At 55.9% G+C, this 26,046-nt stretch overlaps 1 protein-coding gene across 1 annotated transcript; it reads right to left on the reverse strand.

Moving 5' to 3' along the window:
* Positions 1–1,708: 1,708 nt before the first annotated feature.
* ADORA1 (adenosine A1 receptor) lies at positions 1,709–25,383 on the reverse strand. Its single transcript, XM_040616963.1, has 3 exons — positions 25,268–25,383; positions 24,521–24,905; positions 1,709–2,749 (listed from the first exon to the last, which is right to left on the reverse strand). Exons 2-3 carry the CDS (start codon positions 24,859–24,861, stop codon positions 2,116–2,118), a joined length of 975 nt encoding a protein of 324 aa, XP_040472897.1. The 5' UTR covers positions 24,862–24,905; positions 25,268–25,383; the 3' UTR covers positions 1,709–2,115.
* Positions 25,384–26,046: the final 663 nt, after the last annotated feature.

Genomic DNA, 26,046 nt, shown 5'->3' on the forward strand with positions numbered 1-26,046 from the left:
GAAAGCAGCCTCTTGCAGGAATAAGATGCAAGTGGGAATCAGACCTGTGCTCGGTAAACAGCAGCCCTAATTCGGGGCCAGGCTACTGCTGTGCAAAGGGACCATGGGCACGAGGTAGGGAGGTCCTCTCTGCACTAGCCTGGAGCTGCAGCATCCTCAGGCACTAATGATTTTGGGTTCTTCACATCAAGGAGGTTGGGAGGGTGTTCAGGACCCCTCCATCGCGATGAGGCCCAAGGGAAGGATTTGCTCCTGTCCTTGCTATTGCTTTTCTGCTCTGCTCCAGTTTTGCCCAGTGTGGTTTGAGCCAGGAGCCTGGATACAATATATTGATGCCCTTGCAAAATATGGGAGGCTGAGCCCCGCATCTCCTCTCTTTGCTGCCGTCCTCTTCCTTCCAGAGAAACAGAGGAACCCCCTCCGCGCTAAACAGAGCTGGCTGCAGCAGTGGGCAAAGGGGACACCCAACATATGCTACATGTGCACAGCATTGCTTTCCGTAGCCAGCTAACAAGCCACCCATAAATCTCACCCTTCCAAGGTCCTTTTCCTCCCTGCACCACCTCCCAGCCCCTGCAGGAACTTGTCGCTGCGGTCACTTTGCCAGTTGGTGACTGGTGACGTCCAAGGGGCAACGACCCTTCTGGGACAGGGCCAGGGTCATAGGAAGTGTGTTTCCAATGGGAGAGTGCTGAACAAGGGATGTTGATAAGAAAGGAATAACAATTACCTCAAATTAACTCTTTCCCACCACCTCTTTGGCCCTGGAAAAGTTCCTGCTGTAGATCAGGGACTGGCAGTGCAGCTGCCAGCATCCATAGGGACCACGGAGCTGGGTGGGGGTGATCATAGACTCATAGAACTGTTTAGGTTGGTAAAGACCTTTAAGATCATGGAGTCCAACCATGAACCCAGCACTGGTCCATCTCCTCAAAAGTAACCGATAATACACCCTGCTCACGGCCATACCTAAGGCAGGGATGCGGGGTGGGGAAGTGGCCCTGTGGCAGCATCAGCATGGCCACGGTGGCCTGCAGCCCTCCCTGCTTGGCCCCGGGGGGGTGCAGGTGCCCCTCTGCTCCCCTGGGCCCTGGAGGTGGCTGCATCAGCCACCAAGGTTTGGTCAAAAGGGTTTGGCTGCACAGGGAGGGTGGTAGGGAGTGACATGGGGGACACGGGGCAGGGGCTGGGAGATACTTGTGACCGCCTTCCACAGAAGGCAGGCAGGAGAAAAGCGGGAGAAATGACTCAACGCTGAAGTGAAAGGAGAGAAACAACACATGGAGGGGACGCAGCTGTCTGGGTGTAGCTTGCAGGGCTGGTGGGTGCTGCTGGGCTCCGTGGGGAGCCATCGGGGCAGCGAAGGGTACTTCTTGCAGAGTACCCTGGGGTTATGCTTAAAGGCTTCCTTTCCCCTCTACCTACCTCCCTGGTATCTGTGAGTTGGAGAACGACTCTTTGCCCTGTGGGGATGGTGGGTTCGTCACCCTGGGGGTGCTGGCATTGCCACGGGGTGCCTTTTCCTATCTCTTCCCATGTCTCAGCCCAGCTCACCTCTCCCTGGGGGAAAGAAAGAGCTTGAAAGCTCCCAGCTTCAGAGCTGCAGAAACCACATTGCCCTGGGCTCTCCCAGTTCCCAGCAGCTTCACTGCCATTCCATGGGTCCATGGATGCAGGGGTCAGAGTATGAGGTGTTCCCCGCATCACCAACTGCCACGCTCCAAGGAGCTAGAGGTCTCTCTCCATCAATGGCAGAGGACCTCCTGGGTGTTTTTTATCATTTTACTTTATTTGCATGAAGATAAACTGCGTCTTTGTCTGTACAATTTCTCCTTAAATACTTGGCAACCCTTAAAAAAATGAAAAACAGAAACAAACAGGAAAAAAAAAAAAAAAAGGAAAGGAACATTGCAGGCTACAATATCAAAACAGTACGATGCTTGTGAATAAATAACCCCCTGGGGCAGCTGGGGGACACGGCGGTTTGGATTGCACAGGGCTGGTGAACCCAGCCTTCCCGGTCCTCTCTACCCTTTCCCCTGACAGCAGGGACAGTGGCCAGATGGCCCCATGTGGGCTGGGCACGGAGGACCCTCCTCTGCTCTCTCCCAGCCCCTAGTTGCCCGGCTCAGCCGTGGTGGTGCTGGCGTTTTTGTTGGTTTTGCAGCAGAAGTACTGGTTCCAGATCTGCAGGAAGGCTGTCCGGAACTTCTTGATCCTGAAGGCGTAGACAATGGGGTTCATGGCCGAGTTGCCATGGGTGAGGAAGATGGCGATGTAGGTGAGGATGTGTGGTGTCTCACAGGATGGGCAGAACAAGGTGATGCAGTTGAGGACGTGCAGAGGGAGCCAGCTGAGCGCGAAGAGGAAGAGGACCAGTGCTAATGACTTGGCGATCTTCAGCTCCTTCCCATAATACTTCTGGGGGTCGTTGGAGCTGGAGGAGACCTTCTTGTTGAGTTGCTTGCGGATGAGATTGAAGACTTCCAAGTAGATGAGCAGCATCAGCAACAGGGGAGGCAGGACCCAAACGAAGAAGTTGAAGTACACCATGTACTCCATGCTGATGACCGTCTCAAACTGGCACTTGATGACAAACTCCGTGTGGCTGCCATTCAGCTCCTGAGTCCTCCGCATCTTGTTCAGGTTGTTCCAGCCAAACATAGGGGTGAGTCCCACCAGAAAGGAGACGATCCAACAGCAAGCGATGGCCACTGCTGCCCGCCGGGGTGTCACCACGCTCTTATACCTGTGGAAGAGACAGCAACCACAGGAAAGAATTAAACACAGGTGAGATGCTCTGCCTGGGGGGTGGCTGCTCCGTGTGGGGTGGCAGCACCCATACTGAGACGACATGATGCTCCTCATTCCCTTCCCTGGCAATTGGCAACAGCTTGTCCTGATGGATGTGTTAACGGACTGGTTTCTCTGCACGTGCCCTGGGGAACCTCACCCTGTCTCCCACCCCACCCCCCGGGGGGGTGCAGAGACCTCAGACATGATCCTGGAGCTCCAGGGGTTGATGCTAAGCCAAGAAGTGCATTAGCAACCTGGAGCATGCCTGCGCGTTCAACTCGCATATCTCGGGGAGGTTTCACGTCACTCCAGCAGCCCACCTGACATCTGGGCACCCCGCACCCACAGCGGCAGGGCACTCTTCCCTCCCCCCACGCACCAGCCCTGCTGGCACCCTGTCCCAGACAATTCCCCCTGCGCCCGGGGAGGAAATCGCCAGCAAAAGCATCCTCTGGGACCCACTGGGCTGCAGGAAGGATCTGCCGGTGCTAATGGACCCCCGGGGAAGCTTCTGGGCACAGCCTGTTTCATTTCCTAATGTGCTGAGCTGATCGACAAAACCCTCTTTCCTAATGGGCCAGTGCCAAGGGAGGAGGAGGAGGAGGAGGAGGAGGAGGAGGAGGAGGAGGAGGAGGAGGAGGAGAGCTGTGCTCCGGCTGGGCTCTGCTCCCTCCCTGATGCCGCTGGGGAGCACGCCGGGGCTGGGCTGGTCTCTCCAGAGCTCTCCAAGTGGGAAGTGGAGCCTGCTAGATTGATTTTTTCCCCCTGGCCCTCAAAGAAAAGCTTGTCTTTGGAGGCTGAGAAGATTCGGAGCCCAAGTGTTACTGCTTTCCACTGGAGGGGATTGAACAAAGGATGTTTTCCTGACTGTTTGCTGGGTTTGTCAGCGATGCTGGTGTTAACCCGGCCATGGGGACCGTGTGGAGGTGGCTGGCAAACCTGGATCTGCATCCTGATGCTCAGAGAGCTCTCTGCTGCATGACTGCAGCCTTTACCTTTGGTGGGAAAACAGAGAATTTTGGGGCTTTTTAATACAGCCAAGACCCCAACCCCCCTTGAAGGTCCCTTCTCAAGACCCATCTCAGGGGCAAGGTGTCTGGGTGGGAGCATGGAGGGGTGCAGGGTGGAGAGGGGGAACATCAAGCCTCAGAAGTTCAGAGTCCAGAGCCACCAGCCCCAAACAGTTTTCCTGAATGAACTCCCACTGGCCTGGGAAAAGATTCCCAGCATCCTAAAGGCAGCCAGGTCCTCCTCTGAGAGCTGAGGCTGGAGCTGGAGGGTGATTTATTCCTTGTGGTGAAGAAAGAAGGCAGGAGACCCTGAGAAAGGTGCAGGGCAGGGAGAGCTGGGGCATGGGGTGGATGAGGGATGGTGGGAGAGCACCAGTGCTGTGGGCCAAGCGAGGGGAAAGGGTCGGGGACAACAACACAGGAGCGGCACAGGGATACTGGAGGCTCAGGCTCCCATGGGGTTGTGTGCTGGCCCGTGTACCCCATGTCACCGATAACAGGTCCCTGGGGAGGGCTGATGTGCCCTTCCAGCCGTGACAGCCCACTGCCACCTCCCCAGGCTCCAGCAGCTTGTGGGGGAGCAATGCTAGAAATAACAGCACATACACACCCAACCCCCCCCCCCCCCCCGCCCAGTTCCTTCCCTCTTTGCAGTCCCCGCATCCCATCTCCCCACTCCCAGGGGTCTCTGCTCCCTGCCCTGCACCCATTGCTGAGCTGTGGAGCAGCAGCTGTGCCAGCACCGTCCCCAGACACCCTCCAGCGCTGGCAGCCAGCACCCAGGAGCAGAGCTGCTCCCCGAGCACCCACCCCTTCTCCCCCTGCCTGCATGCCTGGGCTGGGGGGGCACATGGGGCAGGGTGACCTCTAGACCTGTTGTTAGTCATGAACCAGGGTCAGAGCAGAGGACGCAGTGTTCACTCTTACAGCCAAAGCAGAGGGGATGGGGAACGGCTGCAGGGGGCCCAGCCCGGATGGTCCCGGCCCCCCGCAGCTCCAGAACACCGCGTGTTGTTGCAGATGGCTATCAGGACAGCTGTGGAGGTCATGCAGACCTCAGGTCCCTGGATGCACACAAGCTCACATGGTCCAAAGTGTCTAATACATACATAGCAGAGCAACCACCCCACACGCTGCTGGCTGCTCGTTCATCTCCCCGCTTCAGTGCACGTCCCTCCGCCTCCTCACCGCACATCTGTCCTCCTCAGTGCACATCCATACCTCCTCAATGCACATCCATCTCTCGTTAATGCACATCCATCTCTCATTAATGCACATCCATCTCTCATTAATGCACATCCATCTCTCGTTAATGCACATCCATCTCTCCTCTTCACTGCACATCCATCCCTCTTTGCCTCACATGGATGCCCCCACTTTGCTGCGCATCCATCCCTCCTCCTTGCCACACATCCATCTCTCTGCCATGCTCCATATCCATCCTTCCTCACTGCACATCCATTTCCACCACCTCGCTGTACGTGCCTGGCCTGACACACTCAGCAGTTCGAGCACCAGGACCTGGCCCTCCCTGCTCCTCAAGTCACTTTGCACTGCGAGATTTAAGCGTGGCGCTGCAGAAGCCACCAGCAGCTCAGAGCAAAGCCTGTCCATGCATGACGTGTGCACCACGGTCACAGGAACCGTGGCTAAACCAGAAAAATCCATAGAAAACAGCAACATTTGGATCCGGGGCTTTTGTTCCTTTTGCTCCTTCCAGCAACAAGCCAAGAGCAGAGGCAGCTGCAGCACCCTGCAGGGGAACATGCTCCCTGGGGGCTCTGGGATGTCCACTGTCCCCATCAGCCCTACACAGACAATGACAAAAGCCATGAAATGACTCAGTGCCACCTCTGTGCACCCCACAGAGCCTGCCCACACAGCTCTCGTGGGGCTCAAACCTCACTTAAAGGAGGGAAACGCGAGATCCTACCTAACGCTCAACCGCATGGCACAGGGCGTTTGGGAGGGGGCGATTAGCAGAGGGGTAGGGGCAGACTTTGCTGCTCCTATATTTCTTCCTTGGTTATGCCATAAAGAAAAAGCCTTTCTCATTTACCTCATTCTGCATTAATATGATAGGACTAGAGTTTGGGATGGGTCTGGGTGGCGGAAGCACTAGAAAATGCTGATAATGGTGCACAATTAATAAATAATCTTATCATTATCATCAGCACTGGAACAATTGCTAACATCATTGCAATTTTATTACTGCTATTATTTTTATTAACAGCTGTGACTAAACCATCCATGATAATAGTCACCACCATCATCATACAATTTGGGTTTGTTTCCTTCGTCTGTGGGGCTTTAGGCTTGACCATAATTGCTAGATTTTCCTCCTGCCCTCCCTCACTGGTGGTTTTTGCACCATCCCTTCCCCACAGAGATGGGCATCACCCCAAGTCCTCCTGAATGCCCTGCCAAGGCCGGGAGAAAAGAGCCTGGAGGGAGCACAGCAAATATCCAGCCTCATTGATATCCTGGGATGGGCAGGAGCTCTGGTTTGCTGTGGAACAAAAATGTCTTTGTGGGTTTAGAAAATAATGCAAAGAGGCAAAATATCAATTATTGATAGAGTGCTGTTTGTGTCGTCAGGGGAACTGCAAAAAGTGATGGTTGGAGGCGGAGGCAAACAAATTGTCCCCCAGGGCTGTGCAGAGCTAACGGGGAGATATGGAGCAGGGTCCTCCAGGGAGAGATGCTGCCTCGTGGTGGGATGCTCCAGGAGATATTGCAGAGTTTCTTGGGCTAAGCATGGAGTCACTGGGGGAGATATTAAGGCCCCTTTTCTCCAGAAGATCATTAAATGCTCCCTGGGCCCTCAACCCAAAGACACTATCCACCCTCCTTTCCCTTTGCTCATCATTCCCACGCTTGACTCAACTTTTTCTGCCACATCCTGACGTAGCCAGACCTCTGCATCCCTCTCTGCGGCAGCAAAGGGAGCCCAGCTCAGCCCAGGACCTGCTCCTTAGGTGTCTGGCACTGGGTGGGCAAAGCCCCCACGGCCATTGAACGTATCAGGACACATGAAAACACACGGAGAGCGACACATTCATTGCATTTCTATTGATTTGACTTTTGTCTCGGGGTCTGTCCCCCAACAGGGAGACGAGGTCTCCTTTCCTAGGTCTCCAACCCACAGGTCGATCCCAATCTCACACTCACAAAACCCCTCTTGTTTTGATTGAAAAAGCTCTAAAGATTCCAGGCCTGGTTTGAATAAAATTTGTTTGTTTTTAGTATTTCTGTGAATAACCTTTTTGTCCAGAAAACACTTGCAGTTGTCCAGAGAGCCCCAAAATGTGGCTTTGCTGGTCCTTGCTCTGGTAGAGTTTATTGCAGTGCAATTCCTGGGGAATTAATTCACTAATGAAGGCAGGCTATTGCTAATGAAATGAAGCTGGAGCCAACGTGGTAAGAGGAAAGGAGGCCAAGCTGACATGAAGCTCATCTGCATTATGAATGCAGCAAGGAAAAGCAGCCAGAGCATGTCCTGATCTAATTGAAAATCTCTAGACAAAAGTGCTTTGATGTCAGAGGATTTTGGTTCCTGCATCTTTTTCCTGGCTCTATCTTTGCTTCAGATCCTTCAGTGTCCTGGGGCTGCTGGGTGGGAAAACTCAGATGTTGGTGTTCAAAGCTGCTCAGAAACGCGAAGCTGAGAAATACAAAGCGGCATCCAAGTGCTGTGAAGGGAAATCATCTCAGCCGTGGCTCCGGGCTGGGGCGAGGAGCTCCCTGGGCACCCGCACAAGGTAGAACGTGCTGCAGGAGGGACACTGCTTCACAGAGAACCGTGCAGTCACTCCTTTGTCACCTCTAACTTGGATGGGAAAAGTTTATTCCTGCTTCAGCCTCTTGCTTTGGTTATTTTTCTCCTTCCCTTCAGATCTCCTTTGGGCTTAATTTAAGTAAAAACCTTAAGTTCAAAATTTCTTCGTGGGAAGGAGTGGTCGGGCATTGGAACAGGCTGTCCAGGGAGAAGGTGGAATCCCCACCCCTGGAGGTGTTTGAAACACACAGAGATGCGGTGCTTAGGGACAGGGCTTAGTGATGGACTTGGCAGTGCTGGGTTGACAGTTGGATTTGATGATTTCAAAGGTCTTTTCCAACCTAAATGATTCTATGATTCTAAGAAGAGGCTTTGGGGGAGTCCAAAGCTGGTAGTCTGTGATGGGATCCAAGGATGGATGTCCCCAACGGCTGCCAGGTCCTGCCATGCTGCTGCGAGTCCCCCTGCGTGCAGTGAGCCATGATTTCAGAGGTCACAGCTGCCACCACAGCTGGGGCAGCACCCTGACGAGGGGCAGAGCAGGGCTGGGACCACCCCACCAATAGTCAGAGAAGGATTTTCTCACAGTATGGTGTCCTTTCTGCTTGGCAACAGCTCTGCAAGCAGCTGGCACCTTTCGAAGCCCTCCAGCTCAGCCCACACCTGGTGCCCACAGTTACAGCAGCTCAGCCCCCCCGGCTCAGCAGAGGGGAGCTGGGCATGACCAACCTGTCTTTTAGGACCTCTGCTCCCCAAACACTCTGGGTCCGCTCCACCGCAGCAAGAGGCACCACACCATGAGGCTGCTTCATGCAAACCTCACCCAAAGCCACCGCGAGAGAGGCTGAAAGCGCGTGCAGCGGCGTGTATAAATGCACTGGGCTGCGTGCATCCCACTGAAGTGCCTCCTGGTCCAGTCTGTGTCCGGGGTTTGGTTTTAGCATCCTGAGATGGGAGCTCTCTGCATGGGAATTATTCTGCGCCAAGTGACTCCAAAGCACAAGCGGCCTCAGCCGAGCGAAGCAGCTGGCAGGGCCACCGAATGTTTCTGACCACTTTTAATAGCCACTGATTATTTAATGGATAAAGGCGAGGGTGATTATGAGGCTTATGAGAACAAATCCATCCTGCAAAACTGACTGGTCCCCCACACACCGAGCCATGGTGTCCCCAGGGCTTTGGTGAGTGCTTCATTTAGCGATGGGTAAAGCTGGAGCTGGTCACATGGTAAGAAAGCGACAAAAAAAGGAGGTTTTGTGCTTTGAGCTTTTGCTGGAGAAGGTTGTGCAGGGGTCTGGACCACCAGACAGGGTGCAGACATCTCCCAGGACCTTGGAGGCACCCTGTGATCCCTGAGGACTGCAGAGCGATGTGGACACATCCAAATGCAGCCTAGGGGCACAAATATACCCACAAGAAGTAGGGGAAATAAGGTAGAAAAGCGCTTTATGGGTTACAGTGCCTGCAAATGGGGAATGATGCTTCTACAGGGCAGCCAGGCTGTGCCAGGGTATCTTCACCCCAGGCTGGCAGTACAAAACATGAGTCCATCAGAGATGTCCATCCAGTGGATGGCTGCAAGTGTGGGAGGAGGTGTCCTTCCCCAGCTCCAGCACTCCACAGCGTGGAACCAGAGGGCAGACACATCCCCCCACATCTGCCGCTCTTGTGATGCCATCACCCCTGGTGGGACCAAGGCTCAGAGCACACGTCACAGCTCAGCCCACCTTGAGTTTGGCATCTCCCATGGGGCAGTATCACCCACAGCCTCATGAGGCTGCTTAAGGGCTTGTTTCCCTGCTCCCCAGTACCCATAGAGACACCCACGCTGGCTGCCTGGTTTTTGAGTCAAAACCTGCCGTATTTCAGGTTCTAGCTAGAGGATCAAGTTAAATCTTTGCCTGCTGAGCCAGAGAGATTTGTATTCTCACATCTCTGGTCCTCGGGATCTTAGGAGCAGCCACAACATCACACCAGCCTAGATGAGTTCATCGCCAAGCAGGCGTGCACCTCTCCTGGGGCTGCTCCTGGCTTCGATGGAGCAGTAGGTGCTGGCTGGACCTCTGCAGCCCGCTGCCTCCGGGATGTCTGTGCTGCTGGACTCCCTGGCCTCTGGTGATGAATCACAACCCATCTTTGGGAGCAAACCACCAGCTTCCAGTAACTGCAGAGCTTCTTTCAGGTCACTTTCTCAGTTGTCCTCATCTCAGAGGTGGAATGTGAGTAACCTCCATGGCAGCTCCACCATGGACCAGAGCCAATGCCTTCTGCTTGGGCATCCTGGTGGCTCCCACCGTGACAGTATCCTGCAAGGGGAAGGGAGAGCACGGGGGTGGGGGGAGTGGAGGTTGCAGAGCGGGAGGATGGGAAGCATGAGGACCTCACACACGTCCTCCCCCTCAAGGCTCTGCCCTGGCTGTAGAGGAGACACTACTGTTGTCCAAAGAAGGCAAAGGAGTGTGTGTCATCTGCTGCTGCTTAATGAGAAAGGCAATTTTCCTCACATCCTTCAAGCAGCATCCTTTAACCCAGCAGCAAATATAAATCCTTTGTGCACATAAAGTTAATCTTGTTTTCAAACTGACCTTGGTTTACAGCCTGTGGCTGGATCCCGACACGTTCAAGTGCTCTGCCACTGCGTAAGTAGCAATTCTCTGCAAGGACTACTCACCCACTGCTCAGCCTGCTCACCCCAAATGTGGGTGGGTGGGGGTTAAGCAAGGGGCTGGGGACACCCAGGGCATCCAACGCCTGCTGGAAATGATAATTTAATTTGTGCCGACTGGGGAGTGCTGCCCTCTAACCTCAGCAGATCCCTCATGCCCCCAAGGGAGCAGTGAGACCACCTGATGCTGTGGGCAGCACTGAGTGCATCCAAGGGTGCTGAGCGCCTGCACTGGGGTGGCCACGCTCTGGATGTGTCACCCTCCTGTTGCCATATGACAGTCCTGCATGTGCACCCAGTGTCCCTGGTCAATGGGGTACAAGTCGCACTGAGCCATAGATTTGCACCCAGGCAGCTCCAGGGATCCCTCCCAGCTCTACCATGTGTGGTCACAGCCCTCCAGGATTTTCCTGGATCGTTGGCTTCTCCCTCCAGGACCCCAAGGTAAGTGGGAGGGAAATGATTTAACACTATTGGCAACAGTTGCAAAATCGTGAAACGAGCTGAGAATCTCAGAACTGGAGGGAAAAAATGTGATGTTCTTGTTTTTTTGGCTCCTGGTTTCAGGCAGCAGCATTTTTGAGCGTTTCTGTGCAATGCAAAGCATGAGAAGTGCTGCTTTAAAAGGGATTAGAAGCAGAAACTGAGATTCTTCTATAGCACTAGGATGTCAGGAGTTAGGGCACATACAGAGGAACAGCCCAGTCCCTAAGAGGTGGGGGTGAAATGATGAAAGTTGGGTACGTCGCTGATGGATAGAGTGATGGGCACAATGGATTTGTTTTAAGTAAACAGACAGTAAATTTAATGGACATTTTTAGTGTCTAAACAGTTTTGTTGTAAAAAACAGAAATTTGGCATGCGGACATCTCCTTGGAGAGGAGTCTGAGCCTGAGGGTGGGTCCTGCACGCCCCCATCACACAGCTGAGCCCCTTCTACGCTGGGAGCAACCCCACCTCCAGCTGAAGACAATTTCTGCAGGGCAAGAAGGTTTCAGGAGGAGCCGCTCAAACCCCATGTGTGCCGCTCTGTGGGCAGCGGGCTGGAGCTGTTCCTCACCGAGCGTCAGTGTGCTTGGCCTCGCCGTGCCGGACCACCACCCCGTGGATGTGGCCACCTCGCAGGCTCTCACACATCAGCCCTGCCCCTGTCGTGGCAATTAGCTGGGAGCTGATTGCCCAGGCTTGACTCCGCAGCTGATCCTGCGTGTCCCTGCGTGTCCCCCCGCGATTAGCCAAGTCGGGGCAGTGTACACATGTAGTACAAAGAAGGGATAAAAGGCAGCTTTGGCTATCTTCAGTGTAAATCCAGGGCTTCACTGGATAAAAGCAGTGGCTTTTTCAATTGCTATTTGTATTGTACTTGAATTTTTCTATGCATTGCATATTTTTATCCTTTATGCAAAGGAACCTCTTTGAAATGAGGATTCTGGAAGTCAGCTCCCGAAATGGAGAAGGGAGGGGGAAGAGGGGAGAACGAAGAAAGCAAGCAGCTCTAAAACCCGCTGAAAATGCCAAATCTGTCAAATGTGTGCTTTATGAGAAATTGCAATGAGACGGTAGATATAAAATGCCTGGTGTGACTGGGCTCCGAGAGCCTCCATGGCTCCTACTCCATCCCACAGACGCTGCGGCTTGCAGAAAGCCGGCCATGCGAGGAGGAAGATGCCAGCGGAGGAAGCGCCTGGTGCCATCTGCACAGCACCAGGGCAGGTTGCCAGGGCCACCGTCCTTCCCTGCCTGTCACCACCGTGCTCTGCGAACGCTGATAAACCAAAGGCCAGGTTGGTACCCACAGGAGACCTCCAACCAGGTGAGTCTGAAAAGCACCAAGAGCCATTAAAAGGCAGGAGGAGATCAGAGGTCTCAACTAGAAGGGAAATAAGAGGGGTCCTGAGACCTGCTGTTGGCATTTTTTCTGCATTCGACAGGACATCGAGTTCTGCTCCCTGGATAAATGGGAGGCAGGAAAATGGAGATAGCATCTCCTGTTAAGAGGCATTAACCCAGCCATGAAGCAGGGCTGAGGTGGGTCTTTATCTCTCCAATGCAGAAGCAGTCTTCAGAAAAAGACATACCCTAAATTGGAGCTGGAACAAGAGATTAGTACGGGCTGCCTTTTAATTTCTTGTTTTTTACACTTCTGCTAACCTGACTCCTGATTTCACAGTCAACAGCTGAACTCCTCAGTTTCTTAGGCTACAACTCGTTACTGCTGTTCAGGATCCCCACAGCACGATTTGTCGCTGCAAAGGGAACATTTCCCTCCCTGCACTTAGCCCAGTTCAAAGATAAGTACATTCAAAACCGAAAAATTGGCTGGAAGCTCACAAAATGTGGGGGGTTGTTCTCTCTGCCCAGTGTCTAAATAAGAATTAGGCATGCCAGCAAGATCTGCTGTTTCTAAACCTCAGAGGACATGATAACCTAAAACAACCAGTTCAATGTCTTCTGTCCAATGCATATTTCCCCTGATCAAAAGATCAATTTCAAATGCAAAAAGCAGTTGGATTAAATTTTTTTTTTTTTTTTTTTGCTAGTGACTTCATATATGTACTTTCAATCAGTGAAATTAATTTTGGAGATGTTGTTTTGTGCTATGGTTGACTTTCAACCTGTCCAAGCACAGCTTGCCACAGAGCTTGAGTAAAACCTGTGCTATTCACCTGTCCACCACACTATAAACCAGGAGGAGCACATATATGTCAAGCCATTAAGTTATTTGCATTGGGAAGAATCTGTTCAGTGCAGATCGATATATCTTGATCAGCCAAATTAAATGCCAAATTGAAAGTGAAGGCTCCAGTTAACACCACAATCAAATGTTCCCTCACCTCAGAGAATTGATCTTTCACCAGGAAAACAAATTAAAAGTGCAAATGTAAAGCAAACCTGAAGTTTAGTACTTAAACTCTGTTTCCTTTTTCAGATTTAAAGGATTATTTATTCCTTTGGAGGAAAACTGACCGACCTTGTTGCCTGGAAGGAAGTAGTTCAGTATTTCCATCAGGATGGTGGAGAGTAAGAGCTGAGCCCCAAGATGAGGAACAGCAGTGAAATGCATCAGTCAGGCAAAAATTACACCCTGTGCATCTTCCTAATTACTCCGGCAGTTAAATCCAAGCAAGGAGCAATGTGCAGACACAGCCCGAGTCTACCCAGGCAGCCTGGCTGGTGCAGGGCATGGAGATGAAGGATGCGTGGGCCAGGCAGGATCAGGTCCTCCCCAAGCACAAGGGACATGTGAAGCCTGCGAGGGACCCAGCACCTCCTTCCCCGGCACACAAGGGACACGCCATGCGGCAAGAGGGTCCCCAGGCTGCTGGGGATGGACCTGTGGCACTTTGGGCAGGGGGTGGCCCTACGGAGGGTGGCACTGACGCTGCGAGCATCATGGCAGTGGCTGTAAAGGCAAGACGGGGATGGCTGCGGTATCGGAGCTCCTGGAGCTCCCTCTGAGCAAACAGACCTCGCTGAGCCCATAAAGCACCTGTGTCCCAGCAGTGCTGAACGTGGGGAATGATCTCCCTTAAAATAACCCCCTCTCGCCTGCACCCACGCCGGCGTCCGCCTGACTGCGCAGGCTTGGCCCGTCCATCTGTGCTCCGAGCTCTCCCCCAGGCTCGGCCACTCCGTGCCGCAGGCGAGCAGAGCTGTTTGCACAGAGGAAAAAAGAGTGCTTCTTTTTTGCGTGTTACAAGGCTTAAGTCACTGAATGTTGTTACCAGTGCAGAAAAGAGAGAAATAACTCTGTCTGTAAGACTGCTAGTTACAGCCATGCCTGAGACAGCGTTTCGCAGCATCAGCCTCTTGGCTCTTTCGGGGAGTTTGGAGCATCATTCCCTCTGTGAACAGATGGGGAAACTGAGTCGCAGAGGGGGGCTATGATGTGCCAAGTGAAGCAAGATGAAATGAGTTGAATGAGAAAGCCTCCCTGGTGCCAGGAGCTGGCACTTCCCTTGTTTGAAGGAGGCCAAGAAAAATCATCCTGGTCTCTGGACGCAGGAAGAGAAGTGGCCTGGAGAAGGTGGATGGACAGCCACGCCAGTGATGTCCCGGCTTTCTGTGCTCTGGCCCTCCTCTGAGGAGCAATGGAAAGGTGTTATCGTCACCCCAGGCAGGGTCCAGGACCGGGGGATGTGACCTCCCTGCCTCTGTGTCCCTGTGGTCCTGCTTGGGCATCGCTGGTACCCAGGGGTCTGCATGCGAGAGCACTGCGGCTGGTCTCAGGGGCAACGTGGATGGAGGCTGCTGAGGAAGACAAGGGAACGGGGCTGGGAGGAAAATTCCCTTTCCTCCTCCAGCTCCTTTTTGTGAACAGAGACTTTTGTTCTTCACCAAAATCCAACCAGTCCCCCCAAGACTGTGACGGCTGCTGAAAGTGGTCCCCTGCTCAGTGCCAGGGGGCGAGGACCATGCCAGGAGAGGATGGGGGGTAGGAGGGAAAAGGCAACAAGGGGTGGGGCAAGGGCGTGAGAAGGAGCTGCTGGGTCTCACCAGGCTTAGTACAGTGAAAGGCAAATCCAGATGCCCAAAAAATTTCCAGTGACAGACCCTTCTCTGCACTGCCCTACATCACCAAGAGCTGTCCTTCCTCCTCTATTTGCCTGGCCCCCGCCCCCCCCCCCCCCCCCCCCCCCCCAATCTGAGCCTTAGCCCATTGCTGCCTGTGCTCTACAGAAAGGAGGATCTCAATCCCTTGGGGTTATTTTTGACTCTCTTGCTGACGGCATCAACGATGATGTCTCCTTAATACCCAGACCTGCCCATCCAGATGCCCTCCGGTGGGAAAGGTGGCTACGTGCCCGGCTGCAGGCTGCAGTGGGGCTGGGTGCTGGTGGAGCAGGGGGTGCTCTGCTCAGCTCATTGCTATTCTGCAGGACACCCCACTGGCTGTGGGGCTTTTTTGTGACTGCCTTGGAGAGCATCAATTGCTCTTTCTTGCAACTGGGCATCCCGCGCAAGAGCTGCGTGCCTGCCCCAGCAGCTGGGCAGCTGTGCTGCCAGAGAAGGCATCTCCCCGCCAGCAGCCTGGCCAGCCTCTGGGATGGCTGGTTTCCCATTCTGTAGGCTTAAAAGTTCAGGTCACCTTGAATGAGACGTGTCCCAAAAGGACAGGCTCCTTGGATCTGCTCCTCCCAGCCCATCAGCAGCCCCCACGCTGGGTTGTCCCAGCTCCTGTGTCCATCCCTGCTGCACCTGGCAGAATCCCTTCAAAAAATCATTAATTTATCTCCAGGATAAACCAGGGCTGTTAATATTAGTTCAGCTGTGCCAGCTGTCATTTCCCCAGGCTCTGAGATGATGCTGTTGTCCCCAAGGGGATGAACCTCTCAAGCTGTCCCCATCCCTTCCATGGTCTCCTCCATGCTCCACGTCCCGCTGTCTGCAGGGACAACCCACCAGGACCTGTCTCTGGGCTTCCCTCACACCCCTGTGGGCAGGACCCTGCAAGGTTTTTCCCTGCCCTTCCTCCAGCCAGAGGTTTTCTTCCAGCCCATCAGTTTCTTTCCACTCTGAAATGACTCCTGTGTGTGTCACAATGAAACTCATCTCCCAGGTCATTGCACCACAGTGCCTCCTCCACGTTTTCTTCCTTTTTACCATCCTCCTTTGTGTTGCAGTGACCTTTCTATCCCTGCTGCCTCCACACCTCTTGATTCCCTCGTGTCTGCTCCAACCAGTCCCGGTGCTCCCCGTCTCTGTGCTGAGGCTCATGCTGTGAGCCCCGGGGTGAGTCACCCCCCCACTGTCAGGCTGATTTCGAGCAGGGCCACCTGGATGCGGTGACTTTATGGCCCCCAGCCCTGAGCCTTCACCCAGCCCTGCCTGCTCTGCCTTGGAGTCCCAGGGACGTTGAGGTCCCAGGCCACCCAGCTGGGTGGCTGCCGTGGAGGGATCCTGAGCCCTGAGCACATCTCCATGTCCAATAGCCCCTTGGGTTTGGTTACAAGCTGCCTTGAGTTGTCCTAGAGGAGATCTTGCTGGGTCTGGCTCAGTGACTGCAGGCTACAGCTGCGGGTCTGGCAGTCCCTCCAGATCAGACTTTGAGAACAGTCTGGCGGGCTGTGTCCCAGCTGTCCAACATCCAATCTCATGGCCATAATCCTCTGTCTGGTCAACAGAGTCAACCTGGCACTTTTAAGACCCAGTTCAGCTTATTCTAACCCTGCGAATGGGCTAGAAAAACCATGCTGTGATGTGCCCTGGGGTGTAAAAGGAGCTGAGGGTGGCCTGGCTGGTGGTGGCCGCATGGCACATGTCCAACCAGAGCAGGACAGGCACCACACGCGTGTGCCAAGGGCTGGGCAATGACATGGCACCCAGCCCGCGGCCCCAGAGCCGGTGGCTGGGGAGGGGGCTGGTGCTGGCCCCATGGCAGAGGAGTGCCTGAGCCTGCCTGCACGCCCAGCCCTGACCCCGTGAGTCACTTATTTCTGCTCTGTCACCGGCTCTGGCTGGCATGGAGCGGAGGTGGGACCATTTCTGTAAAGACCAAGTGATGACGATACCTGCTGTTGGAGTCACTTTCTTCCACCTCAGGGGTGGGGGAAGACCCGGGACCCGCCATCGAAGGGCTCCTGCATGCCCTGAGCCAGCACCAGCACCAGATGGCTGTGGTGGTGGCACATACCACGGTGAACTGGTCCTGACTCATTCCTGACACGCTGCCTGCGGGGCCAGGCTGGGCTGGCAGGGACAGGGCGGGCTGAATCAGCAGCTTTTGCTCTGGCAAAGCCTCCTCCTGTAGGGTGTTTCGCTTGTCTCAGTGCCAGCAGCTGCACAGGGTCATTGGAAAGCACAGCGCACCAAGCCCCAGCGTGCATCACCCCCACCTCAGCGCCTCCACCAACCCAGTGCCCCCCCGCTGGAAACACCCCAGCCCCTCCAGAAAGGGAGCACCATCTCCCCAGTGCTCAGCAGTGCTGTTGGAAGTGTGACATTCCCAGATGTTTTGGGAGCTCTGCTACTCAACCATGGGTCTGCTGGACTATTGTACCATGGACACAGGACCATCACTCACCTGCAGTGAGGGACCTCACCTTACTCACTGCAGGCACCTCACTGTCCATCTCACCATGTCCGGGTGGCCCTGGCTGTTGGTGCTCCTCACCTTTTGCTCAATGGGGACCTCATGGACAGTTCGTGTTGCCACGGGATGAAGAAACGTGAGCTGGCTAGTGTTCCATCTGGCCCGCTTTGTAGAGTACGTCCTCTTGGGTTGACGGTACCCAACAACCTGAATTACTGCTATGGACATGGGAGAGCCTTGCTGGGTTCCATCTACCCATCTTCACCTGGCTTGATGTCTGTGCTCCCTGCAGGATGAATTCATGGATGGGAGACCCCTCACCGAGGACGTTGTCCCTACAGAGGTGTCTCAGCCCCTTTTGACTCAGTAGATAGCAATGCTGTCACTTTTAATTAGGACTGATTGCTGACAGGAGTGACTTGGCATTCAAACTCTGCAGCCCAGGGACCTGCAGCCCAGGGGGACCATCTGGCCTCCTGGATAACCCCGCTGCCTTGAGTTACTCCTGCACAGATCACCGTGGCATGGGCTGGCATCACGGAGGAGCCTGGCTGCTGGGTGCCCTGGGCACAGCTGTGACATAAGACCAGCTGATCACTGCACAGTGCATGAACAGAAAGGCCAAGTTGTCCTGGCTTATCTCAATTTCCATACCTGCTGCGCCCCAGCCTCCGTCCCTGCCTGGTGGGGTCACCCTGAGTGAGACACGGCACTGCTCTGTGCCTCAGTTTCCCTGTCTGCAAAAGTGCTACTGCCCTTTCTGGGAGCATGCCTTCAAATTTACTGGTGACCCCTGCCAAAAGTCAATGCTTTAACCTGGAAATCAGTAGAAATGGGGGGAAAAAACCCAATGAAAATATCCCTAGAGCATGACTTTGGGGTGTAGCAGGTGAACACGAGCAAGAAGGAGCTGGTTTTTGCTCATCACCCTGCAGTGCAATGCAGGCAGACGTAAGCTCTGCTGAGGAGACCGATGTTGACCCACCGCTAATGAGGTCAGGGCAAAATGATACCCTGGGCGGATTACCCAGCACGGGAACCACGTCTCGCCCTGCTCGGAGATGCAGAAGGGCTGGGATGAGAGGGGGTGCTGCTGCCCAGGAAGCCTGCCCAGGGTCTCTGGAGGCCATTCACCTCCCCTTACCCTTTTAATCCAGAAAACCTGGGAATAACCCCAAATATCAGCAAGTCTGGAGCATCCCTGCACAGGATTCACTGCTCTTCTCCCCTTCCCTCTGTGCTACCAAGAACACAGCATCCCACAGTCGGACCCTTGCTGCATCCCAAGGAGGGTGACACCCGCAAACCCCAGCGTTTTCCCTAAGAGCCTGGGAGCTGGGGACACTGCCTGCAGCCCAAACCACTTCCCTCTGGCTGGCATGGCAGCGTCTGCAGCTTTTTCATGTGACCTGATTTTGCGTCTGTCGGCAAACGTCTCGTGGTGCCTCTGCGGCAGCTGTGCGCGCTCCTGCCGAGCCTAATCCAGACGTCCCATCACCCAGGGAAGAGCCCTCGTGGCTTTGATCTCTGACTTAGTGTGACCTGGGCTCAAATTTACTCTGCCAATCAGAGGGTCATGCTGGAAACCAGCTCACCTGGGTATTTTACCAGGATCTCAAGACCAATATAAGCTGTTGGTAAATCCCTTCCCATTTCCAAGGGTCTGAGTATTTTGGTGATACCAGAATTGAGCTCCTGGTCCTGGACTGGCTTAGCTCACCCGTGCACCCCAGATCTGGTTCACACAGAGCTCGGTGTGAAACGCTTGCTCTGACTTAGCATCCTGCTAAAGCTGCTGAGCTGGTGCAGGGTGCTGGAAGCTGCAGCTTGGAAACAGCCCAAAGTCTCCAGCAAACCTCTCTGGACTGTGATTTCTGCCTTTTATTCTCCATCCTTGGTTCAGATCTGCCTGTTCCTCAGGAATGAAGGTCTCCATAGATCACCTTCATTTGCTAAAAATATACCTGGTGGAGAGCAGCAAGGGAAAAAACAATGAGGCAGCTGCAAAGTCCTGCCAGTCCCCCAAATTTCCCCATTTTAGAAAAAATCAGAGCTTTTTCCTCAGAAATCCAATCTGCTTTCACAGGGGAGGACCTGTAAGGATGGATGGCATCTTTTTATTGACTAATGGAGGTTGAGAGAAACCTAGATGAGCTCCTGGGCATGATTGTCCCCCTGCAGCTCTCCGAATTCACGCTTCTGGCTCTGAGACACCTGGACACTTTTGAAATGTTTCCTCTAAATTTAAAAATAAGCCTCAGAAGATTCATGGTTTTGTTTATTCATTTGCCTGGCTGGACAGAACCACCCCCCATTGCCACCACTTATTATCTTCTATTTTGGCCAGGCTAGCTAGAGATGTCTCCAGTCACCCTTGCCTCCCTGGGGACATGTAAAACCCACCATCTGGCCAGCAAATTGCCCTCAGATGGAGCATACATTTCCTTTTCTTAATTTCATCCCATTGCTCTGGGTTGGAAACCTCATGACAGCCTGAAAAATTGCTTCCGCAGTTTGATACCTCCCCACTTCAGTGGGTACCATCCCCAGGGGACCAGCCTCTACAGGCCACCACACACCCCAGCCTGGTCTGACACACACACTCCCCCCCTCCCCCCTCCCCATCTCCATCCTGGACTCATCTACTGGGTCTCAGAGCCCAAGTGTCCGGGGAGGTTTCCTGGCACTTGGCATTGGCAGTGCTGGAAAGATTGCCCATGGACCCTTAGGTGCTCTGGTGCCTGGGAATGTGGGCCAAAGCAGGGTCTCATCCTGACATCCTCCTCATCCCCCCCTCCCATGGCAGCGGGGCGCCCACCATTCTCCTGCCAAGATCCTCCTTGAACTCTCAGTAGAGGAAAGAGGGGAGGACTATCTCAGACGCATGCCCTGCTCCACGACCCAGCTGGCTGAGGGCAACGAGACTTCCTAGGCTTCCCTGTGACCCAGCCCCAGCTGGCCCCACGCCTGCAGCCCTTGGCAGGCCAGGAGAGAAGGGGAAAGAGCGCTGCAATCCCAGCAAGAGCCTGAGCTCAGGCAGGAGCCTGAAAAGCTGTGAGGTCCAGTGGGGAAACCTTCCTCCTTCTACTGCTGGGTCCATCCAAGGGCTCACAGGCTGCCCTCGAGTCCTCCCCACCTCCTGGCTTGCAGGTGCTGCAGTCCAGGGCTGAGGGAAGCTCCTGCCAGCCCTGAGATGTTTTACCTCACAGGGCTCAGGACAGGGCACTTCTGAACCATCGGAGAATGCCAGTGCTGCCTGCAGACCCTGCTTTACCCCGGGCTCTCCCCCTGCTGCACCCCAGCCTCCTGCCCCCTCAATTCCCAGCAATTTCAAGCATGGTTTGATCTAATTTGCATGGCGTTGCAGCCTCACATGTGCATTCAAAACCTTCTGCAACACAAAACGCAGCTCGCCCTGGGAGGATGCTCCTTGGGATGCCACAGGGTGGGAAGGGCAGGGCCAGGGGGGCATCCCAGTGTCCAGACCTGGGCACAGGGGGTGGAAGAGAGAGCAGAGCGAGAGACCCCACGTACAAGGGCTCATGGCTACCAGCAGATTTCTCCAGTTTTTATCTTCCTGGCACGTTTCAAAGTGTTTGAGGAAAGAGCTGGTGGTCCAAGCAAAGTGGACAAGGTGAGGACCCCCAGGGACACGCTAAGACAGGACCAGGCTGCTTCCATGCATCCACCATCCCTGGCCAAGGGGCTGTGGCTCCGCGTGTCCTGAGAACACCAGGTCCTTCTGCCACAGCCCTCTCCGAAAAGCCCAGCGTAGCACCTCAGAGCACAGAGGGGGGGCCCAAAGGAGCGACATCCCCTCACAAACATCCCTCCAGCCCGGTCCCCTCCAGCATCCTGCCACGAACCGCCGCCGCGGGGCTGCCGAGCGGCCAGTTCCTGACAGACACCCCCGGCCGGCTGCTTCCCCTGCCTTTGAACTCATTTCATCTTCCCTGAGTGCGGCTGAGAGGGAAGTTTGGGCTGGGCTGGGGGACCCCGCTGTGCCTGGCTGGGGGGGACAACAGGACTGGGGTCCTGCCTTGCCGCCGGGCGGGGAGGAAGGATGCGAGAGGGGACATGTGAGCTTTTCCACCAGCATGAAGGCAACAAGCCTATTGTAGGTGGTTTCCAGCTGTTTACAGCAGTTCCTGTGGAGGCTGGGGACCGTGGTACCCTCTGCTCCAGCCTGCTCCACCCAAGCGATGCTTTTACGTCTCTCCATAGTCAAGAAAAGGCCCCTTGGGAGGAGGCAGCATCCTTCGACCTCAGCAGCCAGGAGGGACCCTACCCAGGGGTTAAACAGAAAGCCTGGCAAGTCCAGGGGTGATTTTGCCTCTCCTTCAGACAACAATTCCCAGGCAATAGTCCCCACCTCACCCCAGTTGGTCAGTATGTGACAGGAATGTGGAAACCCTTACATACTCCTTCATGGACCCCAAAAATGAAGTGTGCCAGAGGAGAGACAGCATTTGCGGGGGTGGCCGGCACAAGGATGGAGCTGGGATGCACAGAGCCTCTCTCCTTGCTGCTCCCAGTCCCTGTCAGCTGCCCCTATGAAATGCGTTTCATTCCCTGCTGTCCCCTCTCCCCAAGCCCTGGCAGAGCCAGGGCTGCCTGCGAGCAGAGCAGGGGGTGTGGGGGACCCCCATGCATGACAGCCCACAAGACCCCCTTGGCCATGCCAGGCCACGTGTGGGTCACACTGGTGAGCATCCACCCTGTGCCAGGCTTATCTGGGGACTTTCTTTGGCACAGGAGTGAGCTGTGGCGTGCACGCTGTCTGCTGACCCTGTCCCCTCCGTGCCTGATGCTGGTCGGCCACGTGCAGACGTGATGTCCCTGCTTCATGTCCTGGCTGCCCTTGGGATGTGGCTGAGGCAGAGGTCTCCCCACATCGCTCCCCACCCGCCTGCAAATCACTGTGGGATGCCATCGCTGCCCAGGACGGGGTGCCATGGCTGCCTTCAGAGACGTTAGCAGCTCTCCCTGAGGTGTCCCAGGCATGAGTGGCCACTCGTGTCTCACGGGGACCCAAGTCCCACCGAGGCATCGCAGGCTCTCGGCACCCAGCACCGATTTGCACACTGGTGGGTTCAGCGTCGCAGTGAGGAGCACCAGCACGGAAGCCGTGATTTGAGCTGTCAGCACTGTCAAAGTGTTTTCAGCATCGCCTTCTAGCATCTAGCAACAGGCTGGGAGAAACTTGAGGCATTTCAGATTCAGGGAGTATTCTTTTGTGGCGTTTTCTGTCCTATGCGTGATCTCCAATGTTGTTTTGCTGCTGTGTCTAGGGCACAACGTCACCTAAAATCACCATGTTTGCCAACTGCCAGGAATTCACGCCAGGGAAAGAAGGAAACATCCAGGAATAAGTGAACAGGAGAGCTGGCAAAAGCAAACCCTTCTTGTTGTGGCCATGAAGCCTTTCAATATTAAAGCGAGCTACAAAAACTCAGAGAGAAATCTCATGATGTCCAGTGCTCAGGCACGTAACGGGAGAACAAAATTCGGGGTTGAAAGAACCCACCCGAAGTATCCACAGCACAGGGGGCTCTAACTTCATATTGCTCCCAGGAAATCTCATGGAATCAGGCAGAAATCTCCCCAAAAAGGCCCATTTGGTGCTCAGAGGCAGCAAGGGAGGAAAAAAGACGGGGTCTGTTGGGAAAATGACTGACAAGAGCTAGGCAGTGTTGCTATGTATAAAGCCGCAGTACTCCCACACCTGAACCCATCCCCGCCGCACAGGGGATGCGGAAAGACCAAAAAAGCACCGAGAGCAATGACAGGGTGAGAATCACTTTGGTTACACCAACAGGCTGGAAGACGAGGATTTTTCAGGCTGGGAAAAATCACACTTAGGGAGGAAGTTGGGAACAGCCTGTGAAATCATGTGTAGCGAGGAGGGGGTGGGCAGGGACAGTGTTTTTATCCTGTGCCCCCCCTGTCTTACACTTCTTCACCGAGCAGCTTCTGCTACCCATGGCTGCAGGAAAACCCTCAAAGCAAGAGACCTCTGGCCTGATCCAGTGGATCTGGGGACAGAAGGGAGCAGTCGGTTGATCCCGACGCAGGTGCCTCCTGTCCATGTCTCCCTGTACAGGGAGGCAATTCCAGCACCAGAAAGGGTCCTACACCTGCTGGGGTCTGGGTGGCACCTAACACAAGGGGGCTGGGTCCCTTTTGGGGGACCTTTGTGCTGATGCTGAGCTGCAAAGGGGCTGGTGGGGTGACACGAGCTGGTGTGTGCTCAGCCGTCCTGGCCGGGCTCAGCTCTCCAGCAATGCCATCAGCAGTGGGAACCTTCCTGGAGCTGATGAGCCTGGCAAAGGTGTCCCTGCAGCCCGGGCACGTCCTCGGACAGAGCAAGAGGGACCAGTGACAGTGACTGCACGGTGAGGGTCTGAGCCAGGACCCACCAGCTGCACTTGAGCGGCACCAACACCGGGTGTCACATCCCCTTCCATCCCGCTGACAGCCCCCAGTCCCACTGCAGCACCCCAGCCCTGCAGCTGCCTCCCCCCAGCCACAGAACGCCACCGGCGGGGAGGGAGCCAGACACGAAGTGGTTAAATATCTCCTCCCGGAGCAGCAGAGTTCAAATACAGTTCGTGCCCCTCTTTTACACTCCACAGTAGATGCTACTGGCTTGGCTTTGACAGATACAGATGATGAGAAGAGGAAAAACAGGGAAAGGAGTAATTTGTGGGGTAGCCCCACAGCCAGGGGGTCCCTCCTGGGTGAGCCTGTCCCATAAGGCGTGCCAGGCTATCACCTCAGGTCCCTCAAAACCCCAAAGCTGTGTCCCACAAGTCCATGAGCAAGCAGGTTATCACCTCCGGGTTCCTGGGCTCAACACAGCAAGGGAAAACCTGGGCTGAAGACAAATCTATCGTCCCCTTTCCGCTCCCTGGAAAGGTGTTCTCCATGTGTGGTGGGACACACCTTGTCCCAGCCACCGGGACCCTGTGCGGGGCCACCCTGCCCTGCCTGCCAGCTGCCACGATGCAGTCCCTGCCTGTGCACCCACTGCTCCCGCAAACCCCCAGGCGAAGCTGCCGGAGGCTCCAGGACCCCCAGCCCAGCCTGCCCCGAGTGCTGCTGCTGCAGCCAGATGTGCCTGGGTCGGCAGCCTGGAGGGGGACCTGCTTCCAGTGCTTCTCCAAGAGTCTGGGGCACACTCGCTCCTGTAACCCCACAGCAGCCACCGCGGAGCTGCTCTGGACGCATTTTCCTACCTGACAGGTATCTTCACCCGCAGGTATCGATCCACAGCGATGGCCAGGAGCGCCAGGATGGAGCTCTCAGTGAGGATGAGGACGGGACAGGCCACCATGAGGCAGCTGTAAAACTCTGTCTGTGGTCCGATGTTGATGATGATGGCCAGGGGGATGACCAGGGCCCCCACGGCCACGTCGGCCACAGCTAGAGAGACGATGAAGCAGAAAGTGGCATCTCGCAGCGCCTGGTTCATCTTCACAGCCCAAATGACCAGGATATTCCCTGGCACGGACACCAAAGCGATGAGGACTTCGATGGAGATGTAGGCAGCCTGGAAGGCTGAGACGGAGTGTGCCATGATGCTCCGGTGTCCCCTGGCCACTCACCGGGTCCCTCAGTCACCTGCAAACGCACGGGCAGGCGGGTGGCAACTGGCACCGGTAACTGCGCTGCGAGCCGGGCTGGAGCCTGGGCGGGGGGGGTGGGACGGGACCCCCTCCCACCCCCCTCGCCTGTGCCGTCCCCTGGGGCTCCAGCCCCGCCGGGGCTCGTCCCGCACCCACCGGGGCCGTGGGGCGAGCGGGGGCCGCGGTCCAGCGCCGGGGGAAGCGGCGGAGCCCCCCCGCCGCTCGGGGCAGCCCCGGGGCCGCCTGCCAGACCCCCGGGGCCGATACAGCTGCAGCGGGACTCGCCCCCCCCCCGCCGCCCCCGGCCGGTTCCCGGCCCCGCAGCCGCCCGCTCCCCCCGGCCCCATCCCACCTCACCTGGTCCTGCCAGCCCGGGGCTGGTTCCGGGGCGCCCTCACCCCAAGGTAGCAGGAGCTGCCCCCCCGCAGGGTCCCCCGGGGGGCATGCTGGGGGTCCGGGGGCGCTGGGCACCGGGCTGGCCACGGCGAGCGGGGCTGCGCTCGGTGCTCGGTCCCCGGTGCCCGGCACCGTGCGGTCCCGCAGGCTCCGCCAGCGCCCGCCGGAGCGGGAGCATCACACGGCGCCGCCCCCGGCCCTTTAAAGGGCGACTGACCCGGTTTGGGGCCCGCCGAACGCGGGAGGGGCCGGGGGCGTGTGGCGGGGGGCAGAGCCAGCCCCAGGCTCCCCACACGCGTTTTCACACCGAACCCGGTTTTTGAGGTGGGGTGTGAGCGGCGGGGCCGGGGGGGGGAGGGCGAGCAGGGGGGCAGAGCCTGAGCCTGGGGTGAGCGAGGACCCAGCGCATCACCGGGCTCCGGGCTCGCCCCCCGGGTCGGGACCCCCGACCAAAGAGCCGCTGCTCGCCCTGGCTCCGGCTGACAGCGTCTCCCCCAAATCACTACTGGGGTGGGTCGGGGCTCAGCCCCAAAGCACCCTTCACCCTCCGGATGGCACCCCTGGGTGCTGGGGTGGGGCTGCACCCCATGCTGGGGAGGGGGAAGGCGCAGGGCTGGCAGCATCCCTCACGCGGGGTCTGTTGGTGGGCACAGAGCTGCTGGGGCAGGCGGAGGGTCTTTGTGCAGAAGCCTGTGGAGGAAGAGTGGTCCCAAGCTGGTGGTCAGGATGGACCGGGGGCT

This window comes from Falco naumanni, chromosome 17 (genome assembly GCF_017639655.2).
Source record: "Falco naumanni isolate bFalNau1 chromosome 17, bFalNau1.pat, whole genome shotgun sequence".
In the NCBI taxonomy this organism is placed as follows: Eukaryota; Metazoa; Chordata; class Aves; order Falconiformes; family Falconidae; genus Falco; species Falco naumanni.

Excerpts from the sequence above, each read along its gene's own strand:
- ADORA1 (XM_040616963.1), bottom strand. The coding sequence starts at position 24,861 with ATGGCACACTCCGTCTCAGCCTTCCAGGCTGCCTACATCTCCATCGAA. Across the intron at positions 2,750-24,520 it reads CGGGTGAAGATACCTGTCAG|GTATAAGAGCGTGGTGACAC; the intron begins GTAGGAAAATGC and ends TCTCTTCCACAG.